This window comes from Cervus elaphus, chromosome 25 (genome assembly GCF_910594005.1).
Source record: "Cervus elaphus chromosome 25, mCerEla1.1, whole genome shotgun sequence".
Taxonomy (NCBI): Eukaryota; Metazoa; Chordata; class Mammalia; order Artiodactyla; family Cervidae; genus Cervus; species Cervus elaphus.
The window spans coordinates 35,553,793-35,578,927 of NC_057839.1; the positions used below are offsets into that span (position 1 = coordinate 35,553,793).

Below are 25,135 nucleotides of genomic sequence, written 5' to 3' on the forward strand. Positions count from 1 at the left end.
ATGAGAGCTCACAAAGCAAAAACAGGTGCCAAAAAATGGGCAATTCAGTCCAAGGTTTAAAATCAGACAGCATTAATTAAAATGGCTTCTTGCCCTTTCTTTAACTGTCCTTACTAGGGGAAAGTCCCTCCATTTGTTTATTGTTCCCAGTTGCAATATTTACCTACCTTAAGTTCAATCCAGGTAGGGCCCTGGCCCACATGAATCCCCATCAGGGTAGGTGCTAAGCATTCAGACATTAGGGAAGTAAAAGGAATTCACCCAGTACAAGGAAAGCACCCACTATCTCAGAGAGACAGTTTAGGTTCCTTTGCACACATCATCTTATTCAAACTTCACATCACATTGTTTTTCTACCCATTTTATAGATGAGGAAGTTATAGCTCATTAGAGGTTAAGTAATTTACCCAAGCACGCACCATGAAAGAATAGAAAACTACGTATTGAACTTGGATTTTTCTGACTTTAAAGTCAGTACTTTTGAGTCCTATTCTGTTTCTATCCTTCCCTGACTCTTTGATTTACTACTGATCATTTAAAACCTTTCAAAGCATGGAAAATGTACCAGCCTTGGTTTCCACAGTGACTTCCTCATACAAAAGCCCATCCCCCCAATCCTTTCACATTTATCACTTCACACTATCTGTGAGAAATAAAAAGGCTACTGTTATGACCTGGAAGATTTATTGCACTCAGGACATGCTCAGTAAATATTTGTGCATTTGATTTTGATTCAATTTAGAATCCTATGATTTCAAAGTTAGAAATCTTCAGAAATTTGTTGTCCCACTTCCTCATTTTACAGGTTGGAAAAATGAGACCCCGAAAGTATTGACTTCCCTAAGAAAACACAATAACAGAATTGGAAAAAAAAAAAATCAGTAATTTAGGAAATGCCACTATCGGAAAAATCACTACTGTGACTGAGAAGCCCAGTTTTCTTAAATACTTTCTGGTTTTGACCCAGCCTCAGAGTTATTCATCTTTCTGTCTTTTCCTTTTAGTTTAAGGTAAGGTCCATCTTGCGCCCCAGTCAGTTTGGAGGACAACCATGCACTGAGCCTCTCATGACCTTTCAGCCATGCATTCCATCCAAGCTCTGCAAAATTGAAGAGATTGACTGCAAGAATAAATTCCACTGTGACAGTGGTAATGTACTTTTGAAAAATGTTCAGTCTTCACCAAAAATGACTAGTTATTCCAATTGACTCCCAGTGAAAGTCATGATAGAAAAGTCCCACCTTATTTTAAGCTTAGGGAGACAGGGATGTTATGCTATCAATTACACACTATTCATGTGTAAAATTACAGCTTTCAGGCTATAATCATCTTGACCACTTACCTGATTCCTTTGCTCATCAAGTACAGGTTCCCAGGTTCCTACACTGTTATACAACAGGAGGAAGAGAATGAGGAGGAGGAAACAAAGGAGGAAGCAGATACTTTTAAAAATCGGCTATTAATAAGCACAATTGTAGACTCAGAATAAGCAACTGAAAAAGAATGATGTATTTTAAAATTTTAATATGGTTTATTAAGATAAGGATGTTAATGCTAAGATATTATGTAAAGGGGATGGTTAGAGATGATGTAACACATTTTCTGGTATGGTCGATTGAATGACTTCAAAGATAATCACAGAAGAGGAGACTGCAAATGATTTAAACAATGGCAACATTCCCTTCAAGTCCAATTCTCATACCGATTCATACATTTTGATATTTAAGTATTGTTAGATTATAATCAAACCTTGAATATACTACTTAATCTATATATTCTCTTGCTAATTAATAGCTTTCTAAAGCTCAGCATGTTGAACCATCTAGGTCAGATTTCTGCAAACTTTTTCAGGAGAAGTCCAGGTGGTGAATATTGTAGGCTTTGCAGGCCGTACATTCTATGTAGCAACTATTCAGCTCTGGAATCACAGCATCAAAGCTGCCATAGACAGTATATCAACAAATGAGCATGACTATGTTTCAATAGAATTTTATTTACAAGAGTAAGTAGCAGGTCAGTTTTTGTCCATGGGCCATAGTTGACTGATTTTTTGTATAAATAGTCAATTATAGTTAAAATAAAATTAGAGTTCTGATTAATAAAATCCAAATTATTTGTGTACTCTAAAATACATTGAAAAGTACTTAGAACTAGATGGCAGATTTCAAATTCCCATAGAAAATTGACCCCAGACTTGGGCATAATGTTTCTCTTCTCTTACTCTTTGCTTCCTGCTTTCAGCTTTACCAATCTTTTCTGAAAGTCAGGCAGGAAGGCGGGTTCCAGGGTTTTCCCTCTGTACCTCATCCCCTAAACAGGATGTGAGGGTGAGACATGGGTAGGGAGATATACATTATGCCTATGTAAATAAAGGGCTTCCCAGGTGACCTTAGTGGTAAAGAAACCACCTGCCAATGCCAGAGATACAAGAGATGTGGGTTTGATTCCTGAGTGGGGAAGATCCCCTGGAGGAGGAAACGGCGACTCACTCCAGTATTCTTGCTGGGAAAATTCTATGAACAGAGAAAACTGGCAGGCTACAGTCCGTGGGACCTCAAAGAGTCAAATATGACTGAGCAACTGAGCAACCAACAGCCAACTGGAGGCTAAGAAGAGGCAAGAAGGATCTTCCCAGAGTTTTAGAGGGAGCATGGCCCTGCAAACATCTTGTTTGCACTTCTGCACTCCAGAATTATGAGAGAATAAATTTCTGAATTTCTGTATATAAATAAGGTCATGTCACATATTGACAAAACAAGGAATATGAGAAAAACCTTGATGGCAATGGCTAAGGGGAATACAGACCTAAGCACTACATCCAGAATAGTAAGATAAAAGTTTAGAACTGAGGCACATCAATTTGAAGCTTGAAGGGTAGTTTCTAGAATAGATTACCAGGGAGAACTCTTTTATTCAATAGATGATAAATCTATGAAATTTATTATGAAAAAGTTTGTTTATGTCAAAAATATCCACAAGTCTGAGAAGTCTTTAGGTATGTCCATGAGCTACCAGTTCAAAATGAGTGATTTCAGGAAAGTTACTGATAGAGGCACAGCAATCTCTACTTCATCAGTAATATGTCCATAGCTAGTGATATACACTGAACTATTGAAATGCATCTGCAATGGTTGATAAGCAGCTGCTACCCTGAGCCCTCTTAGTGACCTCTGCCATACTGTCCAGATCCTTTCATCAGAAATTCCTAGATCTTCCTAGGATCCAACCATTAACTAGTTAATCTCTGGTACAAATATGGTTGGCATCCATTCCTACTGGGTATTGCCGTGGCCTCTTGGTTGTTGAATATTCCACTGGAGATGATACACCACTGTACTCTCCTAAAAACATCCACTAATGCCACTCTCAAAGGAATAAAAGGTTGGATGGACCATTATTTGTCTGACATATCAGGATGATGTAAGTCATCCTGACAAATATCAGGATGATATTTAGATCAGTTAATAACAGAAAAAAATCTCTATCTTTCCTTTATACTCTCATGATTGCTCTTCAGAATCACCCAAGGCTAATTGTATTTTTTTGTTTTGTTTAGTTTTTTAAATTTTTTCCATGGGTGCATTGTGTCCCCCCATTCTGAACCCTCCTCCCACCTCCCTCCCCACCCCACCCCTCTGGGTTGTCTCAGAGCACTGGCTTTGAGTGCCCTGCTTCATGCATCGAACTTGCACTGGTCATCTATTTCACATATGGTAATATACAAGTTTCAATGCTATTCTCTCAAATTATCTCTTTAATGTATACATGGATCTTTGAGAAGTACCTATGAGGCAAATCCCCATGCACTATGCCAACTCCTCTCAAAGTCCTAACTTTAACACAGAGATGAGAATTTGCAACTGGTCATAAAAATAATATACCATGTAGTAACACAGTTCAAGTAAATAGGAAAATCATATATAATTCTAAATGACTACATAATTCCAGGTGTAAATATATACATGCATGTGTTGGCTAAAGCATGCTGACTTCTACAAATCCTGTACTATTGAAATGTCCCTTCACCTCTGCCATTCCTTCTTTGGTATAGGATATATTTGTGGCTTACAAATCTTTCCCCTTCCTATTCCATTGTGTTTCCCTGACCTGGAACCATTCTCAACTGTTTCCCATCAGTCCTATTCCACACTGCCACCCATTCCTAAACATCGCTCAAGAGAAGTCCTCTTGCTTTCATCCCTACCCTTGCTAATGTTGTTGCTGTTTAGTCACTAAGTCGTGTCCAGCTGTTTGCAACCCATGAACCAAGAAGAGCCTTCTAGGCTCTTCTGTCTGTAGGATTTTCCCAGCAAGAATGCAGGAGTGAGTTGCCATTTCCTTCTCCAGGGGATCTTCCCGACCCATGGATCAAACCTGAGTCTCCTGAATTGGCAGGTGAATTCTTTATCACTAAACCACCAGGGAAGCCCACCCTTGTTGAATGAGACTCTACAATATCCCTAAAATTGTTAGCACAAGTTCACAGCGAGGTCAAACAAACCAAAATGTCAGAGGTTGGAACAGAGAAAGGTTAACTGCAGAGTCGTACAAGGAGAGGGGTGGTTCAAGCCCTTAAAAAACCCCGAGCTCCCCAAAACATTTCAGTAAAGCATTTTTAAAAGCCAGGTGAGGGAATGGGGTCACAGGATATGTGATCAGCTCATGCACAGTTCTCTGACTGGTTGGTGATGAGATAACAGGGTTTTGTCACAGAGGTTAACTTTATCAGTCCTTAGACTCCAGGAGGCCTGGGGCTATGTGCTCATGGTCATCAAGAGGTTAACATCTTCCATTTGGTGGGGGGTTTTCACACCTGTGAAACAACTCAGGGCATGTGCATCAAATGCATATATATATGTATATATACAGTATATATATATACATATATATGTATATATATATATTCAGTAGGTACTTCAGAGAGGAGCTAAAGCAGAGGATATGGGAGAAGGCCAGTCCTGGGAAAGCCCCACAGGGTCCTGCTCCATTACAGAAGTATCAAATGAGTAAACTTTCTTACATATCTGCTACCCTGTTCACAAACCTAGGTTAATGAGAATTGTACCTTACATGTGTATCCCTACCTCCATCTGATAAAATGGGAGTTTTAGTGTAAAATATAAAAAATCAGCTCTTGCTCAAATTTGTGAGTACTAGGTCCAAAACTTTTAAAAACTGTAAGATGTGTCCTTTTTTTTCTCCTATAGGTAAAGCATCCTTCTTTCAAACTAAATTACCCATTCTGCACTGCTCTAAGAAAAGCAAACAAGAAAAACCAGAGATGTGTTATTTTTAAAAACGGGGTATCTTTCAGGTTATATCTTAGGACTGACAGGAATTCAATTCCCTCTATATTTTCACCCTTGTGTGATTATGATGCTCATACCTATAATAAGTGTCTTGATATAAAATTTTGAATAATCAAAGGATGATTTAATTACTTTCATTACATTCCACCTTCTTACTGAAGATTCTTCAGTTCACTTCTGTTGCTCAGTCGTGTCCAACTCTTCATGATCCCATGGATTGCAGCATGTGAGGCTTCCCTGTCCATCACCAACTCCCAGAGCTTGCTCAAACTCATGTCCATTGAGTCAGTGATGCCATCCAACCATCTCATCCTCTGTACTCCCTTCTCTTTCCACCTTCATTCTTTTCCAGCATCAGGGTCTTTTCCAATGTGGAGTTTCAGCTTCAGCATCAGTCCTTCCAATGAATATTTAAGGCTGATTTTCTTTAGGATGGATTGATCTCCTTGCAGTCCAAGGGACTCCCAAGTCTTCTCCAACACCACAGTTCAAAAGCATCAATTCTCTGGTGCTCAGTTTTCTTTATAGTCCAACTCTCACATCCATACATGACCACTGGAAAAACCATAGCTTTGACTAGATGGACCTTTGTCAGCAAAGTAATGTCTCTGCTTTTGAATATGCTGTCTAGGTTGGTCATAGCTTTTCTTCCAAGGAACAATGTCTGCTAATTTCATGGCTGCAGTCACCATCTGCAGTGATTTTGGAGTCCAAGAAAAATAAAGTCTGTCACTGTTTCCATTGTTCCCCCATCTATTTGCCATGAAGTGATGGCACTGGATGCCATGATCTTAGTTTTTTGAAAGTTGAGCTTTAAGCCAGCTTTTTCACTCTCCTTTTTCACTTTCATCAAGAAGCTCTTTAGTTCCTCTTCACTTTCTGCCATAAGGGTGGTATCATCTGTGTATCTGAGGTTATGGGTATTCCTCCTGGCAATTTTTATCCCAGCTTGTGCTTCATCCAGTCCGGTATTTTGCATGATGTCCTCTACATATAAGTTAAATAAGCAGGGTGACAATATACAGCCTGGACGTACTCCTTTCCCAATTTGGAACCAATCTGTTGTTCCATGTCCACTTCTAACTGTTGCTTCTTGACCTGCATACAGATTTCTCAGGAGGCAGGTAAGGTGGTCTAGTATTCTCATCTCTTGAAGAATTTTCCACAGTTTGTGTGATCTACACAGTCAAAGGCTTTGGCATAGTCAGTAAAGCAGAAGTAGATGTTTTTTTCTGGAATTCTCTTGTTTTTTCTATGATCCTTTAAGATTATTATCCCCCTCCCCTTCAAAAGTTGAAACTAAGTGCTTTCTGGGGAACTCTTTATTAGTAAAAAAAAAAAAATATATATATATATATATATATATATATATATATCAATTCAACAAAATACCCAATTTCTGCAAGCATTTCAGTTGATCAAAATAGTCATGCATAGCTGTATTGAAATGTTGATCACAATTTAAGATAGGTAACAAGATGTGTGTGTGTGTATGCGTGAGGGTTCTCGGTCGCTCAGTCATGTCTGACTCATTGCAACCCCATGGACTCTATAGCCCACCAGGCTCCTCTGTCCATGGAATTTTCCAGACAAGATAGTCCTGAGTAAAATATTCAATCACTGTTGATGAGACTTGTACATAATGGTACAGATGCCAGCATTCCTGATTATATGCAAGAGACTGAGGAGCAGGAGACAGGCTATCTGTCATTGTAGACAGAGTGTTTCAATTTCAGTAACATACAGGCACACACTGTTCCCTAGGATCATTATGAAATTCAGCAAGTTTTAAAAGAAAGGGAATTATCTGAGTCGGTACTATTTTCTAAATTCACTCACACAAATTACTATCTAACACTGTGGTATCTAGGCATTTAATGTGTCCCAAAAAAAGATATAGTAAATTGTATGTAGTTAAACTCTTATTAATGGTAATTATAACAGTAATCATATATAGTGAATATCTATAATAAAATACGCAATTATGTATAGTAAAGTGGGGGCTTCCGTAGTGACTCAGACAGTAAAGAATCTGCCTGCAATGCAGGAGACACAGGTTCTATCCCTGGGTCAGGAATAACCACTGGAAAAGGGAATGGAACCCACTCCAGTATTCTTGCCTAGAGGGCTCCAGTCCATGGAGTTGCAAAGAGTCAGATACAACTTAGTGACTTACACTTTCACTTTTTTTTTTTTTTCATTTTTCAAAATAATTATGTATAGTAAAATTTACTGATAGTAAGTGTGCAATTTGATTTTGACAAATACATACACCTATGTAGACAACCCCCAATCAAGGTACAGAAAATCTCCATAAACCCCAAAAGTTTCTTGTTTCCTGTTTCTAGTTAATCCTTCTTGTTCTTGAACATGAGATAAAAGACCCAGATGGCATGACTCATCTGTGTCCAGCTTCTTTCTCTCAATATAAAATTTTAGACATTAAGTCATGTTGTTATGTGTACCAGTAGACATGTGTGTGTGAAATTATATAGCTTTTTAAAAATAAAAGCAGTGACCTTGAGTCTGTTATCCTGAATTAAAACAAAATTCTGAGCCTATTTTTAATTTTCTCCTACAGAACATGATTTCTGCAGCAAGTTCACTGTAGTGGGAATGGAATTCTAGAGTTATTTCTTTGATTTAAGACAATCAGCTCAAGAGTGACTAAATAATTCTATCTGGACTCTTGTAATCCTAAAAAATAAGAGAAAATATCAGTTTGTTATTCCATTTCCTTATTTCTTATCAAAAATAATGAAAACTGGCCCTCTACCTTCCCTTGAAATTTAGAGTAATCATGTTTCAAATCAATAAATACTCTCTAAAATGACCATTTGTTGTCCATGTTACTATTTTTTGACCAGGTCGCTGCATTGCCAGGAAGTTGGAATGCAATGGAGAAAATGATTGCGGAGACAATTCAGATGAAAGGAATTGTGGGAGAAAAAAAACAGTATGTTTACGGAACCATAACCCCATCCCTAGTGTACAGTTGATGGGCATGGGGTATGTAACATCTTTTTATCATTTGGGAAGTAAAACCATCTCAAAACCAGAGTTGGAAGCAGCAATGAAGCAGTGACACCCACCATTGCCCACATTCCTCATTAACCTCTTACTCCTCCCGCTAGTCCTATCTGTCCCTGATACTTGGCTGCCAGGCTTAATGATAAAAATAATTATTTTTAATTTTTAGCATTTTAATAAATTAAAATGATAATTTCAATTTAGCATTTTCACATTTAGTGCATAGTAGACAATGCTATGAGTACTTCATAAACATAGTTTGTTTAAAGTCTTATGGCAGGTATTCTTTCCTTCCTGAGTTCCCTCAGGGCTCACCAGTTCACCATTGGTGGTAGCTGCAATTGCTGATGACTGTGACACCCTTTGTTTACTGATATGGCAGGAAATATTCCATTTTTCAAATGATTTTTAAGCATCATGCAATGACTGGTATTTTAAAAATCACCACTGTTTTGATCTTCTAAAATTTATTCACAATATTTCCTTATTACAATCCTATTTTTTAAAAAAACAAACAAATAAGCAGAAAAAGAAAAGAAAACAAGAGCTAAGCCTTAGTTGAAAGCATAAGAAAAACCAGTAAAGGTAATTTCTTCTACTCTCCTGTTCTTATGATAAATAATTCTCCCTTCAGTTTTTGGCCAGAAAGCAAATAGTATTATACAGGTTTTTATTGCTTTGTAGTGAGATTTTTAAAGTCTTTACTTGTACTGCCCGGCTTGCATAAAAACCAACCTTGAGGCACCAAAGACAAACAGCAGCAGTTGCAAATATAACCTCATTTGATTAGAATGAAAACTAGCAGCTATAGAACCAAACTCTTGTACAGCAGTAAAGTGGAACAGCCACTAATCTGAAAGTAAGAGGAGCCCTGTTCTAGATCTGAAAGAGTTAGTCATTCAGTTATGTCCTGACTCTTTACAACTCCATGGACTTTAGCCCGCCAGTCTCCTCTGTCCATGGGATTCTCCAGGCAAGAATACTGGAGTGGGTAGCCGTTCCCTTCTCCAGGGGATCTTCCTGACCCAGGGATTGAATCTGCGTCTCCTGGATCGCAGGCAGATTCTTTACCGTCTGAGCCACCACCTACTTCTGCATTAATTCACAATATCATGACCAAGTAAGTGAACATCTTTCAGCTGTCCTTTCCCCATCTCTAAGTTGGATGGCTACAAGCTGATTTGAGGTTGTCCTGAGAACTCCTAATTAGAGTTATTTCAACAAGAGTGTTTCACGGCATCTTCTAATCAAGGTGCAGAAATGGTTTCCTTTTTTCTTTTCTTTGGAAGAAAAACTCAGCCAAAAACTCCCACTGATAATCCCATTTTCCAATGTTCTGATTGATTCTGGGTAACATTACAAACTCACCTCTTGTTCAGTTGATCTAGACTCTCGAGTTACAGATGGGAAAGACCACATGCTATGTGTACTTTGGCAGAAGGACCATGTGGGACTCTGCCAACCAGAGCTGTTGTCCCAGGGATTCTCAGAAATGAGCAAAACCCACTGGCTCAGGGACAGCCAGTCCTCTCCTCGCCTCCCCAGGGATTGAGAGTTCTGAGAGCTGCTTACTGGAATCTCTAATTTTCTGGCCTTAAAATCTCTGCTTCTCTCCAACACATTTCTACCCAAAAAAAGAAGCTTCCTGAGTGACTGTCCTTCACTTTTAAATGGCATCTTTCCAATAAAGAATTTACGAAGACATTCCAACATTGCTCCTTTGTCAACATCACTCATCAGGTCTGAAAATCTGAAGCAAGAAATCAGGCAATAATAGTGTGCTGTTTGTTTTCTCTCAGACTCAAAGTACAAATGCATACACACGGACACACACACATTTGTAGAAATAAATACACAAACACACGTGCATATTTATATACAGAAACTCTAATGAAATTCAAAAAGTTATAAAATATAACATTAAAGGCAAATTAGATAAAACACTTTAGAAACCTAAAATATTAAAAGCCACAGTGTGTTTGAGACACCAAAATATTTAAAATCAACTTAAATACCACAGAGGCGAGTAAAGAAAATAGAGCTGAAAACTGCTACATAGCTGACTTCACTTCTAAAAGTCTCCTTGGGGTGCCCTGACAGAGCCATCTCCACAAAAGTCCTATCTTCGGCCTCTGTGCCAGCAGTGACTGCCATCAGAGAGATTCCTCATGACCTGGGAGCCATTTTTCTCAAGCCCTTTCTTGTTTGTGATGAACTTATAAGTACACTGTATAAGGCAGTATAAGATCATCAGTTGTGTTTTCCTCATTGACCCCTCTTAACCCAGAAAATGAGCCCTAAACACTTGTGTTAGTCATGCTAACTTAAGTACTTTGGAAAGTTTTTCCCAGACCGGCTCCTCTTACTTCCTCTCTCAAATGCCCACTGATACAAACTCAACCATGGATGAGAATTTGACTATGAGATATATCTTACAGGAAAGGTAAGAATCATTCTTTTTTATCAGTTTTACTGAGATCTGATTGACATGTGGGTCTTCCTATTGTATACATATTTTATTCTCACACCACTGCCACAGCACAACACTTTTGATGCCAGACATAGGCAGGGGGTTCCCCTACCAAGCAATTGTCTGTGACACCAGCTGACTGCCCTACAATTTAACTGAATTTTGACCTTACCTACCTGGAGATAGTATTTGATCCCCTAGGTTAAGGGGATCCTCGGTCCTGTAAGACTGCCTCCACTCCCCCAGAATGCCAGACACCAACTGCAAGTTCAGGTTCACACCTGTGCTTCTGTCACATCGAAGATTCCCGAAAACTCCTCCTTGGGTTTGATTAATTTGCAAGAGCTACTCATAGAAGAAGTCAGTAAAGCCATTTACTTAAATTTACCAGTTTTCTATGAAAGCATATGATAAAGGATACAGATGAACATCCATTTGGGAAGGGAAAGATAGGTACGGCAAGGATGTGGAAGGGGCATGAGCCTGCACCTCCGTGTGCTCACCAACCTGGAAGCTCTCAGAACCCCATACTTTTGGGATGTTAATGGAGGCTTCATTACATAGGCTTGTAATCAATCATTACCTCTATTGTCAGCCCCTTTCTCCTCTCTGGAGAATGGAAGGTAGAGCAAAAACTCTAAGCTTTGAATCACGGCATGATCTTTCTTGTGACCAGCACCCATTCAGAAGCCCACAAAGAATCACCTCATTGGAACAAAAGACACTTCTATCACTCAAGAAATTCCAAGGGGTTAGACACCTTGTGTCAAAAACTGGGTCAAAGACCAAATATTAGAACAAAAGATGCTCTTAGGGCCCTTACTACATAAATTACACGGGTTTTGGGAGCTCTGTGCCAAGAAATGGGCAGCAGATGCCATTATATGTATTTTCTATTGTCTCATCATTGGTTTCCCTGGTGGCTCAGTGGTAAAGAATCCACCTGCAAGGCAGGGAACGCAGGAGATGTGGGTTCAATCCCTGGGTTGAGAAGATGCCTTGGAGGAGCACATGGTAACCCACTCCAGTATTCTTGCCTGGAGAATTCCATGCGAAGAGGAGCCTGGTGGGCTACAGTCTATAGGGTCACAAAGAGTCAGACAGGACTGAAGCAACTGAGCATGCACCCATTATCGCATCATATGTGATTCAGCAATACTAAATTTTTGACAAGAAACTTTTTTTAACAGAATTATTTTAACAGATATTAATATCTATAACAACTTGGAAAACAATTAGCAGTCTGGAGAAGTTCTTATCTACCACAAAACAGTTTCTGAAATACTTGATTTGTACTAAACTAATTAATTTCTCTGTGCTTCAATTTCCTCATTTGTAAAATGGATATAATAATTGTATCTATATCACATGGTTGTCATAAATATTAAATAAATATAATATTAATATCAAATATAGATCAAACAGTCCTAGAGGGTAAGCATTTATTAAACAGATTTTAAATATTATAGTTATTAGTAAAAACAATAATAATATGATTATAATTCTATTAAAATATTACTATTACTATTTCACTATTAGCTCTTTATAAGAATTCTTTTCCTGTATGATAGTAAAGAGAGTGGACCCAGAATGGCACAAATTATGTAGTAATTTATTTCATAATCTGCTTTCAAAGTTTGTATTGGTTTTGTAAGTCATGAAATAATTATAAACCTAAATTTTATTTCATAGTGAAAGCTTGGAACAATTAAATAAGTGGAATAGAGAGAAACTAACAGAGCCAAAGGGGTTGAGTTTTGACTTCCAGACCTTTTTGGATACCTCACCATAAACTGGAAAATATGGGCTTTCCTTCAAGCCATTTGTCAAGAGTCAAAAAATGCCTAAGAGAAGAATTTCTTTCATATAAATACAGTAAATTTTAAAGACTGCTTTACATCTATTGAATTCTTAAAAATTACTCTGTTTCTAGGTTTCATTTCCTGGCAGGAGAGCCCAGAGGAGAAGTCCTTGATAACTCTTTCACTGGAGGAGTGTGTAGAACTGTCAAAAGCAGTAGAGCAAGTAATCCGTACCGTGTTTCGGCCAATCTAGAAAATGTCAACTTCGAGGTATGACAGCCTATCTTGGGGGCATTCCAAATGCCAATGGTGATTATAAGCTAAATTTCAATGAAAAAATAGTCATGAAGGAAGGGACAGAATAAAAAGGTAATGAGCATTCTTCATCACTATCATGTGCTGGCATCATCATCACTATCATGTGCTGACATTTATTCCTTCCACAGCTCAGGAATGTCAGTGTTTTCATCATCAGTTCACAGATGGAAAACAGGGAAACTAATTTGCCCAAAGTTAAACATCTATTAAGTAGTTGGGTTCAAGAGTTAAGCACAACTTTTCCAAATTCCAGAGTCCATGCTTTCTCCCATGAACAAATAGCTATAATAGGTCCCCACTCAGATAAATGACTTGTTATATTCAGAATCCTCTACCATAGTTCTCTCAGATAACCACAAAATTTAGACATAAAACACATCTAAAAAATCCAGATGAATTTAAGCATAATGGGGGTAATTCTGCTTACCTTCCATCCCATTTTACTAGTTGGTTTGGTTTTCTTTTCATTTTTCTGAGTGATAAGGAGTAGTGTACTATATAGTCTTAGAATCTAGCCCAGTGCCTTACACATGATAAGTACTCCATACTTGCCAAACTAAATAATTTGTTTCTTCTCATTTATGATAAGGCAAACAGGAAAGACATGACTTTAATGGTTATATCCATGCATACAAATTTGACATGCTAGAGAGAATTTCAGAAAATCTAATGATTTCTGAGACCACTTTTCAGATAATATGCATTCAGCAAGTTATTTGATCCTTTAAAAAAAAGATTATATTCATATAAATACAGTTATTTTCCAGTTTGACAAACTCAACTTAAAAACCATCTAATACATATTAATGGGTGTAGAGAAATATCCTTGGAATCCAATTGCCAAGTTCAAACTCCTTTGGGGAGACTTACCTTGAGATGTCCCACCTCTGCCTGGAAGTAAATGTGACAAGAGTAACAACTGACCCTGACCAGGTAAAGAAAATACTCACTCTCTCACCACAGATCCAGAAGATGCTAACCACCAAGGGAGGCAGAGAAGTTCTTGCTGGAACACTGAAAAAGAACTGAGAAGAGACATATTTCCAAAGAAAAGATAGCATCAAGAATTCTGTAAATGATGGAAGGTGTATTGTATTCTTAAGATGTAGGCTTTGTAGAGAGAGCTAAAACCCAAACGTTTATATACATTATTGTTATGTGGAAGGAAGGTTTCTAGCTCATAAACAACCAATCCATTAGCTTACTTTCAAAATAAATAACTTCCCCCAAAAATACTGCCTATACTCTCAGCAAGCGTCTCTTTTATAGAGTTTTACAAGTAAAAACTCTTGGCTCAACATATGATAGCAAATATGGGCAGAGTTAACACTTTACTCTTAAATAATACTATGAGTTTTACTCAAGTGCCATAACAACCTCCCCAGAAAGAGAAATTTATTTTATGTTCCTTTTACTAATAATAGGAGATTTAAGATCATTGAAGTTAGAAACTTTTTCAGAGTAATGCAGCAAATAAATGGCACAGTGGAATTAGAATTTGTGCCAGATGAGACCTTGATAGTAAAGTATCAAGAAAGATATTAATGACTCTGCAACTATTGCCAGGTCTGAGTTTAAAAGGTCTGATTTAAAAGGTATCACCTGTGAAGTTCACCAATGATGTGCTGGAGCCAGCTTTTCCAGCTTTTCCAGCCAACTGTTAAATTTTCAGGACTTTTGTAAGCCGATTATTTAACATGACCATTATTAGATATTAAATATATGATCTTAAATTAAGATTAAAGATATAAAATTTAAATTTAAATAAAGATATTAAAAACACAGATGATTATTACTCCAAATATATCACTTCTCAATTATTATGGCACATTTGACCACAAATCTATGCTCTTGAAGTTACTTGCATCTATTGTAAATCATAGAAGTACTATGTAATAATTTGCAGGACACACTTAACCATCAAAGCCAATTGGCAGTCCTTGCTAATTTTTATAAACCATTAGTTTCCCCACCCCCCCAAAAAAATAATAATTTGCTACTGTGCATCTCTTTCCAAGTTTGAACTCAGGAGTATCACATAGGTAGGAATCAGCATAGTAGGAATACATACAGCATGAGAAAGGCAAATGCTGTAGTGTTAAATCACCGGGTTGTTTGGTTGGTTGGTTTTTTGCCCTCTCAGACAATTGGCTGTTAAACATTTACCAGCAGAATACTGGATCTACCCATGTAACTTAGTAACCCAAGCCTGCATGCCAAGTTTCATCAGGAAATACAGCCTGAAATCCCTCATTCAGAAGGAAGTAGATTCTTTTCGTTATCCATGTAGTTCTGAAACTTGTTCAACCTTAAGAAGCTGCCCGAGTTGATCTCTATCTATATGTCATTGAGTTTTAGATAATATTCAACTGCTGAGGAAGGTCATGGTGATATTTCTTCAAAGATTTGGAAATGACCAGAGCCGAGGTCACTACTTTCCTTAGAGTAACTTACTTTCCACTGATGCCTGTATTACTTTGTTCATGCCATTAACAGACATTTGTGCAAATCTAAGCTATTCCTCACTAAAAACAGCAGAGGAAGAGAAATTCACCAGGCATCTGACTTCCATTCTTCTGCAGTATCAGAGCATATTGAGACAATGGAAATCACGAGCTGGCTGGTACACAAAGATTAGAGAAGGCTGCTGAATGGAAGGCAGCTGGACAGAAAGCCAGAATGGAAGATGGTAGGAAGAATCCTGTACCTCAGGGATATCCCAAGTGCTAAATGCAGAGCTCTGTCCCAGTACGACCCCTGCACCAGTCCCCAGAGTTGTATCACTATCTCAGGCCACCTCATCTCTTTTCTCAGGAGTTGCTGCTTGCTACTGGCTAGACGCTAAGTACTTGCTATCACCAGCGAAGTACAGAGCGTGGTTATCACTAGTCTTTTTGATTCTTACCAATATACTGACCTACCTAGAAAACATCTCTTGCTGCACGCTAAAGCCTGAAAGCCTTCAAAGGTCTGCAGTGCCCCAAAGCCTCTCTAAATCCCCTGTGAAATTCAGAACTTTAGGTTCTGTCTCTAACCCTCACATCACAAGCAACCAAGTGTCACCCATCCTGTCTGTTCCCCAGTCTCTCTCAACTGTTTTCTACCCCTCCCTTACAAACCCTGCTCCTTTCTCCAGACACAACAGTGAAAATGTCAACACGTGTCAAGCTGTAGGAGGTCATCAGCCCACAAGATCCACAGATAGTCAGGATGGGCTAGAAATAAGATGTAAAATGGGGATTAAAACCTTTTTCCCAGAGTTTGCTTACAGTCTCTTTCTGGGAAAAGCTAGGAAGATGAAGCTAATCAGAGCTCACCAGCTGTTATTTACACATCATGAAAAGAACTCATCTTCCTCCTTTTGAAATTGTCTTGGCTTTCCATATTCCTGTTCATGGAACAGCATTCCCATTCATTAATTCTCTCTCTCTCTCTGCACCCTGCCCCCCAACACACACACGCACACGCACACACACACATACACCTCTACTTGGTCAACAACTTCTGTTGATTTACCTCCTAAGTATCTTTCAAATCCACCACTTTCTCTCTACCCAACCAGTGTTGCCCTCCACCTGGCCATTCTTCTGTCTCAACTGACTTTTTTGCAACAGATTTTTTTTTTAATTAATTTATTTATTTTTTCAGTGGGTTTTGTCATACATTGATATGAATCAGCCATAGATTTACATGTATTACCCATCCCGATCCCCCCTCCCACCTCCCTCTCCACCCGATTCCTCTGGGTCTTCCCAGTGCACCGGGCCCGAGCACTTGTCTCATGCATCCCACCTGGGCTGGTGATCTGTTTCACTATAGATAATATACATGCTGTTCTTTCGAAACATCCCACCCTCACCTTCTCCCACAGAGTTCAAAAGTCTGTTCTGTACTTCTGTGTTTCTTTATACATTATACAGAGTGAAGTAAGCCAGAAAGATAAAGAACATTACAGCATACTAACACATATATATGGAATTTAGAAAGATGGTAACGACAACCCTATATGCAAAACAGAAAAAGAGACACAGAAGTGCAACAGTTTTTTAAACTGCTCTCCTTGCCTCTAATTTAGCTATAGTTAACATGATCTTTGCAAAACAATCTGTGGCATCCCCAATTTTTCAATCCTTCAATTAATATTGTTAAAGAACTTATTAGATGCAAAATCTTGCCTTTAGAAATCAAATCAAATGCTTTATCAGAACATATGAGGCCTGGCCCCAGTTTCCCAGTTCAACTTTTCACCATTGCTCAGCAATACACTTGCCTTTTCACCAAGTGAACATACATGGTCAGATTTTTCTCTGAGCTTCTTCCCAGGATACCAATGTCCTTACTTTACATGCAAATATATATATATATTTTTTAACTCAACATATCTTTTCTAGCATGCACTGCAATGTCTCAAAGGAATACTGAATTTTGGAGTGTATTTTACTGTTGAGCAAGACTCTCTTGCAGCTGTGTTATTTCTTCCTTTGACTAATTGTGCAAGCTATTTAACTCTGACATGTGGTTTGCCTCACAGTGTGTTTTAATATTGAATAATTTAAAACAAGAGTTTTTTTCATTACCAACAAAATGAGCATTTTTAACATAAAGAGGTACTCTTCAATCAACTAACTTTGCAACTTTTAAAAATTTGTCCATTGTTCTCTTTTGACTAGCATAACCATAACAAAGGTTTACCTTGTGCTTGGAAAATTCATCAAGTACTCATAATTCAAAATTCAAGTTTCTCTGGCTGCTATTTCTCTTCTTCCCAGACCTGGTCAGATAAAAACTGATCACCACCTACCAGACAGACCCAATGGATTATTGATGATTTGTTCTCTGTCTTGCAGACTTGGCCAGTGAAGTGCTAAGGCCCAGTATATGAATAAGGCTGAGGGGTTCAGGATGGAGCCAGAGCAGATTAGGACAAGATCTGCCCTACACTTTTCTAGGTCCCAATTTTCTGAAAGATACCTTCCATTAGCTTGCAAAGAGCATCAAATTCACAGGCAGACTAAACACAGGTCTGTGTTCTTGTCACCTCACTAAATCTCAGTTTTGGAGTCATGTCCTTGATGGTAACTTCCCTAGTATTGCCTCTCTGAATTTTATAGTTATTTGTGGCAATCCCCTTGGCTACACAATGCTATGCTCATTGAGTGTCTGATTGTCTCTCTCCCTCACTAAACTATTAACTTCCTGAAGACACGGACAATACTATTCCTTGTTCTCTAGGAAAACAGGTGCACAATAACTGTTTACTGAATGCGTCAATGAATGAATGATCATTGCATTCAGTTCAGTCGCTCAGTTGTGTCCGACTCTGCGACCCCATGAATCGCAGCACGCCAGGCCTCCCTGTCCATCACCAACTCCCAGAGTTTACTCAAACTTATGATCATTGCGTTAGGTGTTCACAAATAGCTCTAATTTCCTAAATTACGTTTTATTTCTTGTGGATTTTCCTCCAGGTGCAAACTAAAGAAGATGATTTGGAAACAGATTTCTATGACGATTTAATTGCTCTTGAAGATAATAAAGATCAACAAACCTTGGGTTCCGGCCTAGCAACGAGCTCTTTTCATGTACCGATTTTCTATTCCTCAAAGAGAAGGCAAAGCAGCTCCCATACTTCCGCCTTCAAACAAGCCATTCAAGCCTCCCAGAAAAAGGTAATAAAAGTGGTTCTTGATCTTTTTAATTTTTCCTGAAAAATAACACCAATTCCAGCAATGTGCAAGGAGAAGATCATTTTAATATCAAATGGTAGGATTTTTAACATAGATTTAAGTAGACTTACATTTTTGTTGTTATAGCCCACTTCAAAAGTTATAGAGACAATAAGTATAATAATGCCTTTTTTGCAAGCATTTGGCTGTGTTTGTGGTTGTGTTCTTGTTATTTTAATTTCTGTCTTATTATTTTAAGTGCGTTTCTTATAAACCACATGTAACAGAATGTTGCTTTTTTCTTTTAACATAATCTGACAGTCTAGGGTCTTTGCTGGAGAAATTCAGCCAACTTCTGTTTAGTATCTTTCCTGAAATACTTAATCATGCTCCTACCCTCTTTAATATATCTCACTCATTTAACTTTGTTGCTAGTTTCTTGTTTCTTTACTTTTCTTTGTCACATTTCTGCTTACTTTTTTTGGTCATTTTGGAAGTTCTACTAAACTTTTAAATTCTGCTGATACTTACCTTTCTCTAGTTAATACAGATAATTAAACCAATGTTTTTCTTTTATTCCATGAAGTAATATATAGCCTCCACCAAAGGATTATTCATTTTTCTACTCCCCACATTCCATTCCCACAATCTAGAAAACATATTTGCTTCTTTCTTTCTCCACCATTACCACCATAAGCCTCCAAAGCCTCCAGTTTTATTGAGATAGTTGAAAATCTTTGTATTCCAAGCTATTCCTAGGGATTATTTTGTATTCTTTTTTATATTATATATGTTCATTAGTAATTTATTCTGGATCCCATCTTTCCTATTAACAGTTCCTCACATAATACTGATAAATTCCAATTCATAATATGTATTTTGTATTTGTGTGTTTCTATGTATGTGTGTATGTGTATATATATTATATAGGTCTATATCCCATATACATGCTCATCACCACTTCTTTCATCTTCCCTTTCTTGAGATCCTGTTCTCATTCAATTGCCATATTTTCAGTGTTTTCTTTAGGTAGGATACATTCGAGGTATATTCCCTAAATCCTTATATATTTACAGATGTCTACCTTTTCATTGAACAATAAAGATGCAAAATATCTTGACTGGATAAAGGAATATTGGAACACAGTCTTCTTTTCTTGATAGCTGGTGGAAGTTATTCTACTATCTTCTAATTTCTATTGTTACATAGGAAAAATTACATGCAAGCTTATTTTCTTTCTTTTGTTCTCTCTCTGGAAATTTGCAATTTATAATACTCTAAGCATTGGACTTTATCTACTAATCTTGCCAGGAACTAATGGAACTTTTCAATACATAAAACTGCATCTTCATTGGTTAATCTTTCCTCATATCTTCCTTTTTCCTTTGTTTGCTTGTAAAATCTTCTAGATATGTATTCCAACTCTTACATGATTTAGGGGATAGATATCTATTAGGCATTTTTAGACATTTACAAGTGTTTTTTAAAATAGTATCTATTTCTCATTACAACCACCACTCTAAATAGGATTTCTTCTTTCCAAAGAGACATATGAGGAGATTGAGTCCTGAATCCTAGAACTTGATGGGAGATGTGAAAAGAGTAGACCAAAGTACCAGTGTCAGAACCAATGGGACCAGCACTGGAGGGCACCATTTTATTGCTCTTTCTGTCTCTACCATAGTGCCCCCTCGTATTTTTTATTAATTCATTCATACACTTATGTAAATATGAGTACTTATAGTACTTTACAGATAATTTTTCCAAGCATTTCATTTGTCTTCAAAAGAACCCTAAGAGGTAATGTTGTTTTTGTTCACTCCTTCAAGCCCAGCTCTTTGCGACCCCATGGACTGCAGCATGCCAGGCTTCCCTGTCCATCACCATCTACTGGAGCTTGCTGAAAGTCATGTCCACTGAGTTGGTGATGCCATCTGATCATCTCATCCTCTGTGGTCCCCTTCTCCTCCTGCCTTCAATCTTTCCCAGCATCAGGGTCTTTTCCAATGAGTCGGCTCTTTGCATTAGGTGGCCAAAGTATTGGAGCTTCAGCTTTGGTCCTTCCAGTGAATATTCAGGGTTGATTTCTTTTAGGATTGAGTGGTTTGATCTCCTTGTAGTCCAAGGGACTCTCAAGAGTCTTTTCCAACACCACAGTTCAAAAGTATCAATTCTTTGGCAGTCAGCCTTCTTTACTATTTAACAGGTAATGGTAGATATTTTTAACATCATCTTGTAGATAAGTAGATTGAAGTCCATATATTTATTTTTAATTCAACAGACACCCATCACAGACCTACCCTGCGTCAGGTACTATACTCAAGTACAAGAAGCTAAGTAACTCTCGTGATTGTAAAATGAGTAAATGCCAGAGTTTGGAATTGAAATCAATTTTCTAATTTTTGCCCACTATTCACATCTACCACACTATATTTCAAGCTTCTTGCTTATTTTCATCAAACTCTGAAAAGAGTATAGCTCTAGTGATATAAGCATGTAAAAAAAGAACAGATCCCTTTTATAACACAGATGGTTAGCCCACTATAAAATTTTTATTTATTTATTTTTGGCTGTGCTGGGTCTTCTTTGCCACACAGGCTTTCCTCTCGTAGGAGCAAGTGGGGGCCACTCTCTATTCGCAGTGTGCAGGCTTCTCATTACGGTGGCTTCTCTTGTTGAGGAGCATGGTCTTGGGCACATGGTCTTAGTTGCTCCACGGCATGTGGGATCTTCCCAGATCAAGGAGCAAACCCATTTCTCCTGCATTGGCAGGCAGATTCTTTACCACTGAGCCACCAGGGAACTAACAGGAAGCCCCTGTTAGTTCACTTCTGAATGGATTATGGGACATATCATGCCCCTCATGCTTAACCAAACTCTATTCTTTATTTTTTTTTCTTTTTTTTTTCCCCCAATTATTTGTATTCAGTTCAGTTCAGTTCAGTGGCTCAGTTGTGTCCGACTCTTTGCGACCCCATGAATCGCAGCACGCCAGGCCTCCCTGTCCATCACCAACTCCTGGACTCCACTCAAACTCACGCCCATCGAGTCGGTGATGCCATCCAGCCATCTCATCCTCTGTCGTCCCCTTCTCCTCCTGCCCCCAATCCCTCCCAGCATCAGGGTCTTTTCCAATGAGTCAACTCTTCGCATGATGTGGCCAAAGTATTGAAGTTTCAGCTTCAGCACCAGTCCTTCCAATGAACACTCAGGACTGATCTCCTTTAGGATAGACTGGTTGGGTCTCCTTGCAGTCCAAGGGACTCTCAAGAGTCTTCTCCAACACCACAGTTCAAAAGCATCAATTTTTTGGTGCTCAGCTTTCTTCACAGTTCAACTCTCACATTCATAAATGACCACTGGAAAAACCATAGCCTTGACCAGACGGACCTTTGTTGGCAAAGTAATGTCTCCACTTTTTAACATGCTATCTAGGTTGGTCATCACTTTCCTTCCAAGGACTAAGCATCTTTTAATTTCATGGCTGCAATCACCATCTGCAGTGATTTTGGAGCCCAAAAAAATAAAGTCTGTCACTGTTTCCACTGTTTCCCCATCTATTTCCCATGAGGTGATGGGACCAGATGCCATGATCTTAGTTTTCTGAATGTTAAGCTTTAAGCCAACTTTTTCACTCTCCTCTTTCACTTTCATCAAGAGGCTTTTTTAGTTTCTCTTCACTTTCTGCCATAAGGGTGGTGTCATCTACATATCTGAGGTTATTGATATTTCTCCCGGCAATCTTAATTCCAGCTTGTGCTTCCCCCAGCCCAGTGTTTCTCATAATGTACTCTGCAGATAGGTTAAATAAGCAGGGTGACAATATACAGCCTTGACGTACTCCTTTTCCTATTTGGAACCAGTCTGTTGTTCCATGTTTAGTTCTGTTGCTTCCTGACCTGCATACAGGTTTCTCAAGAGGCAGGTCAGGTGGTCTGGTATTCCCATCTCTTTCAGAATTTTCCACAGTTTATTGTGATCCACACAGTCAAAGGCTTTGGTATAGTCAATAAAGCAGAAATAGATGTTTTTCTGGAACGCTCTTGCTTTTTTGATGATTCAGCAGATATTGGCAATTTGATCTCTGGTTCCTCTGCCTTTTCCAAAACCAGCTTGAACATCTGGAAGTTCTCGGTTCACGTATTGCTGAAGCCTGGCTTGGAGAATTTTGAGCATTACTTTACTAGCGTGTGAGATGAGTGCAATTGTGTGGTAGTTTGAGCATTCTTTGGGATTGCCTTTCTTAGGGACTGAAATGAAAACAGACCTTTTCCAGTCCTGTGGCCACTGCTGAGTTTTCCAAATTTGCTGGCATATTGAGTGCAGCACTTTCACAGCATCATCTTTCAGGATTTGAAATAGCTCAACTGGAATTCCATCACCTTCACTAGCTTTGTTTGTAGTGATGCTTTCTAAGGCCCACTTGACTTCACATTCCAGGATGTCTGGCTCTAGGTGAGTGATCACACCATCGTGATTATCTGGGTCATGAAGATCTTTTTTGTACAGTTCTTCTGCGTATTCTTGCCACCTCTTCTTAATATCTTCTGCTTCTGTTAGGTCCATACCATTTCTGTCCTTTATTGAGCCCATTTTTGCATGAAATGTTCTCTTGTAATCTCTAATTTTCTTGAAGAGATCTCTAGTCTTTCCCATTCTGTTGTTTTCCTCTATTTCTTTGCATTGATTGCTACAGAAGGCTTTCTTGTCTCTCCTGGCTATTCTTTGGAAGTCTGCATTCAAATGGGAATATCTTTTCTTTTCTCCTTTGCTTTTTGCTTCTCTTCTTTTCACAGCTGTTTGTAAGGCCTCCTCAGACAACCATTTTGTCTTTTTGCATTTCTTTTCCATGGGGATGGTCTTGATCCCTGTCTCCTGTACAATGTCATGAATCTCCGTCTATAGTTTATCAGGCTCTCTATCAGATCTAGTCCCTTAAATCTATTTCTCACCTCCACTGTATAGTCATAAGGGATTTGATTTAGGTCATACCTGAACGGTCCAGTGGTTATCCCTACTCTCTTCAGTTTAAGTCTGAATTTGGCAATAAGGACTTCATGATCTGAGCTACAGTCAGTCAGCTATTTTTATTATTTGGAGGCTAATTACTTTACAATATTGTAGTAGTTTTTGCCATACATTGACATGAATCAGCCATGGATTTACATGTGTTCCCCATCCTGAACCCCGCTCCCACCTCCCTCCCATCCCATACCTCTGGGTCATCCTAGTGCACCAGCCCCGAGCACTTGTCTCATGCATCCAACCTGGGCTGGTGATCTGTTTCACACTTGATAATATACATGTTTTGATGCTGTTCTCTCAGGTATCCCACCCTCACCTTCTCCCACAGAGTCCAAAAGTCTGTTCTATACATCTGTGTCTCTTTTTCTGTCTTGCATATAGGGTTATCATTACCATCTTTCTAAATTCCATATATATGCGTTAGTATACTGTATTGGTGTTTATCTTTCTGGTTAACTTCACTCTGTATAATGGGCTCCAGTTTCATCCACCTTGTTAGAACTGATTCAAATGAATTATTTTTAATGACTGAGTAATATTCCATTGTGTATATGTACCACAGTTTTCTTATCCATTCATCTGCTGATGGGCATCTAGGTTGCTTCCATGTCCTGGCTATTATAAACAGTGCTGCAATGAACATTGGGGTGCAGGTATCTCTTTCAGATCTGGTTTCCTCGGTGTGTGTGCCCAGCAGTGGGATTGCTGGGTTATATGGCAGTTCTATTTCCAGTTTTTTAAGGAATCTCCACACTGTTCTCCATAGCGGCTGTACTAGTTTGCATTCCCACCAACAGTGTAAGAGGGTTCCCTTTTCTCCACACCCTCTCCAGCATTTATTGCTTGTAGACTTTTGGATAGCAGCCATTCTGACTGGCATGTAATGGTACCTCATTGTGGTTTTGATTTGCATTTCTCTGATAATGAGTGATGTTGAGCATCTTTTCATGTGCCAAACTCTATTCTTAAGACAAGTTAGTGTCAGAATTACCAGGAAGTAAAAATACATCTCCCCAGGTCCTTCTTTGAATTTACTGATTCATACTATCTGGGATTGGGCATGGGATTCTGGCTTTTTTTTTTTTAAGTCCTCCAGCTTGCTCTAATATCATAAAAATATAATCAAAGATGAGGAGAGAAATGGAGGTGTTGAAATATATATGTGTGTGTGAGTGCGTGTATGTGTTGTAGTCAATCAGTCATGTCTGAGTCTTTGTGATCCCATGGACTGTAGCCCACCAGGCTCCTCTGCCCATGGAATTCACCAGGCAAGAATACTGGAGTGGATATCCATTCCTTTCTCCAAGGAATCTTCCCAACCCAGGGATCAAACTCGGGGTTCCTGCATTGCAGGCAGGTTTCTTTTATTGTCTGAGCCACACGTGTGTGTGTATGTGTGTGTGCATGTGTGCTTACACAGACACACATATACACCAGTCTCAATATTAAGATTTGCTTCTCAGAACTGGTTTCTAAACATCTCAAACATCCTAGAGAATACTTACAAAACTCTTA

The 25,135-nt window shown here is 38.5% G+C and overlaps 1 protein-coding gene across 3 annotated transcripts in view; it reads left to right on the forward strand.

Annotated features, from left to right (window-relative positions):
• C6 (complement C6) overlaps positions 1–25,135 on the forward strand; it is an 83,475-nt gene that overhangs the window by 17,975 nt on the left and 40,365 nt on the right. For 2 of the 3 annotated variants that reach the window (XM_043887886.1, XM_043887887.1), the window contains 4 exons: positions 1,005–1,149; positions 8,177–8,318; positions 12,743–12,881; positions 18,398–18,598. In XM_043887886.1, the coding sequence (XP_043743821.1) occupies positions 1,005–1,149; positions 8,177–8,318; positions 12,743–12,881; positions 18,398–18,598 (627 nt within the window). Of the gene's footprint in view, positions 1–1,004; positions 1,150–8,176; positions 8,319–12,742; positions 12,882–18,397; positions 18,599–25,135 lie in introns of those variants that run through there. The other variant, XM_043887888.1, reaches the window with a different exon arrangement.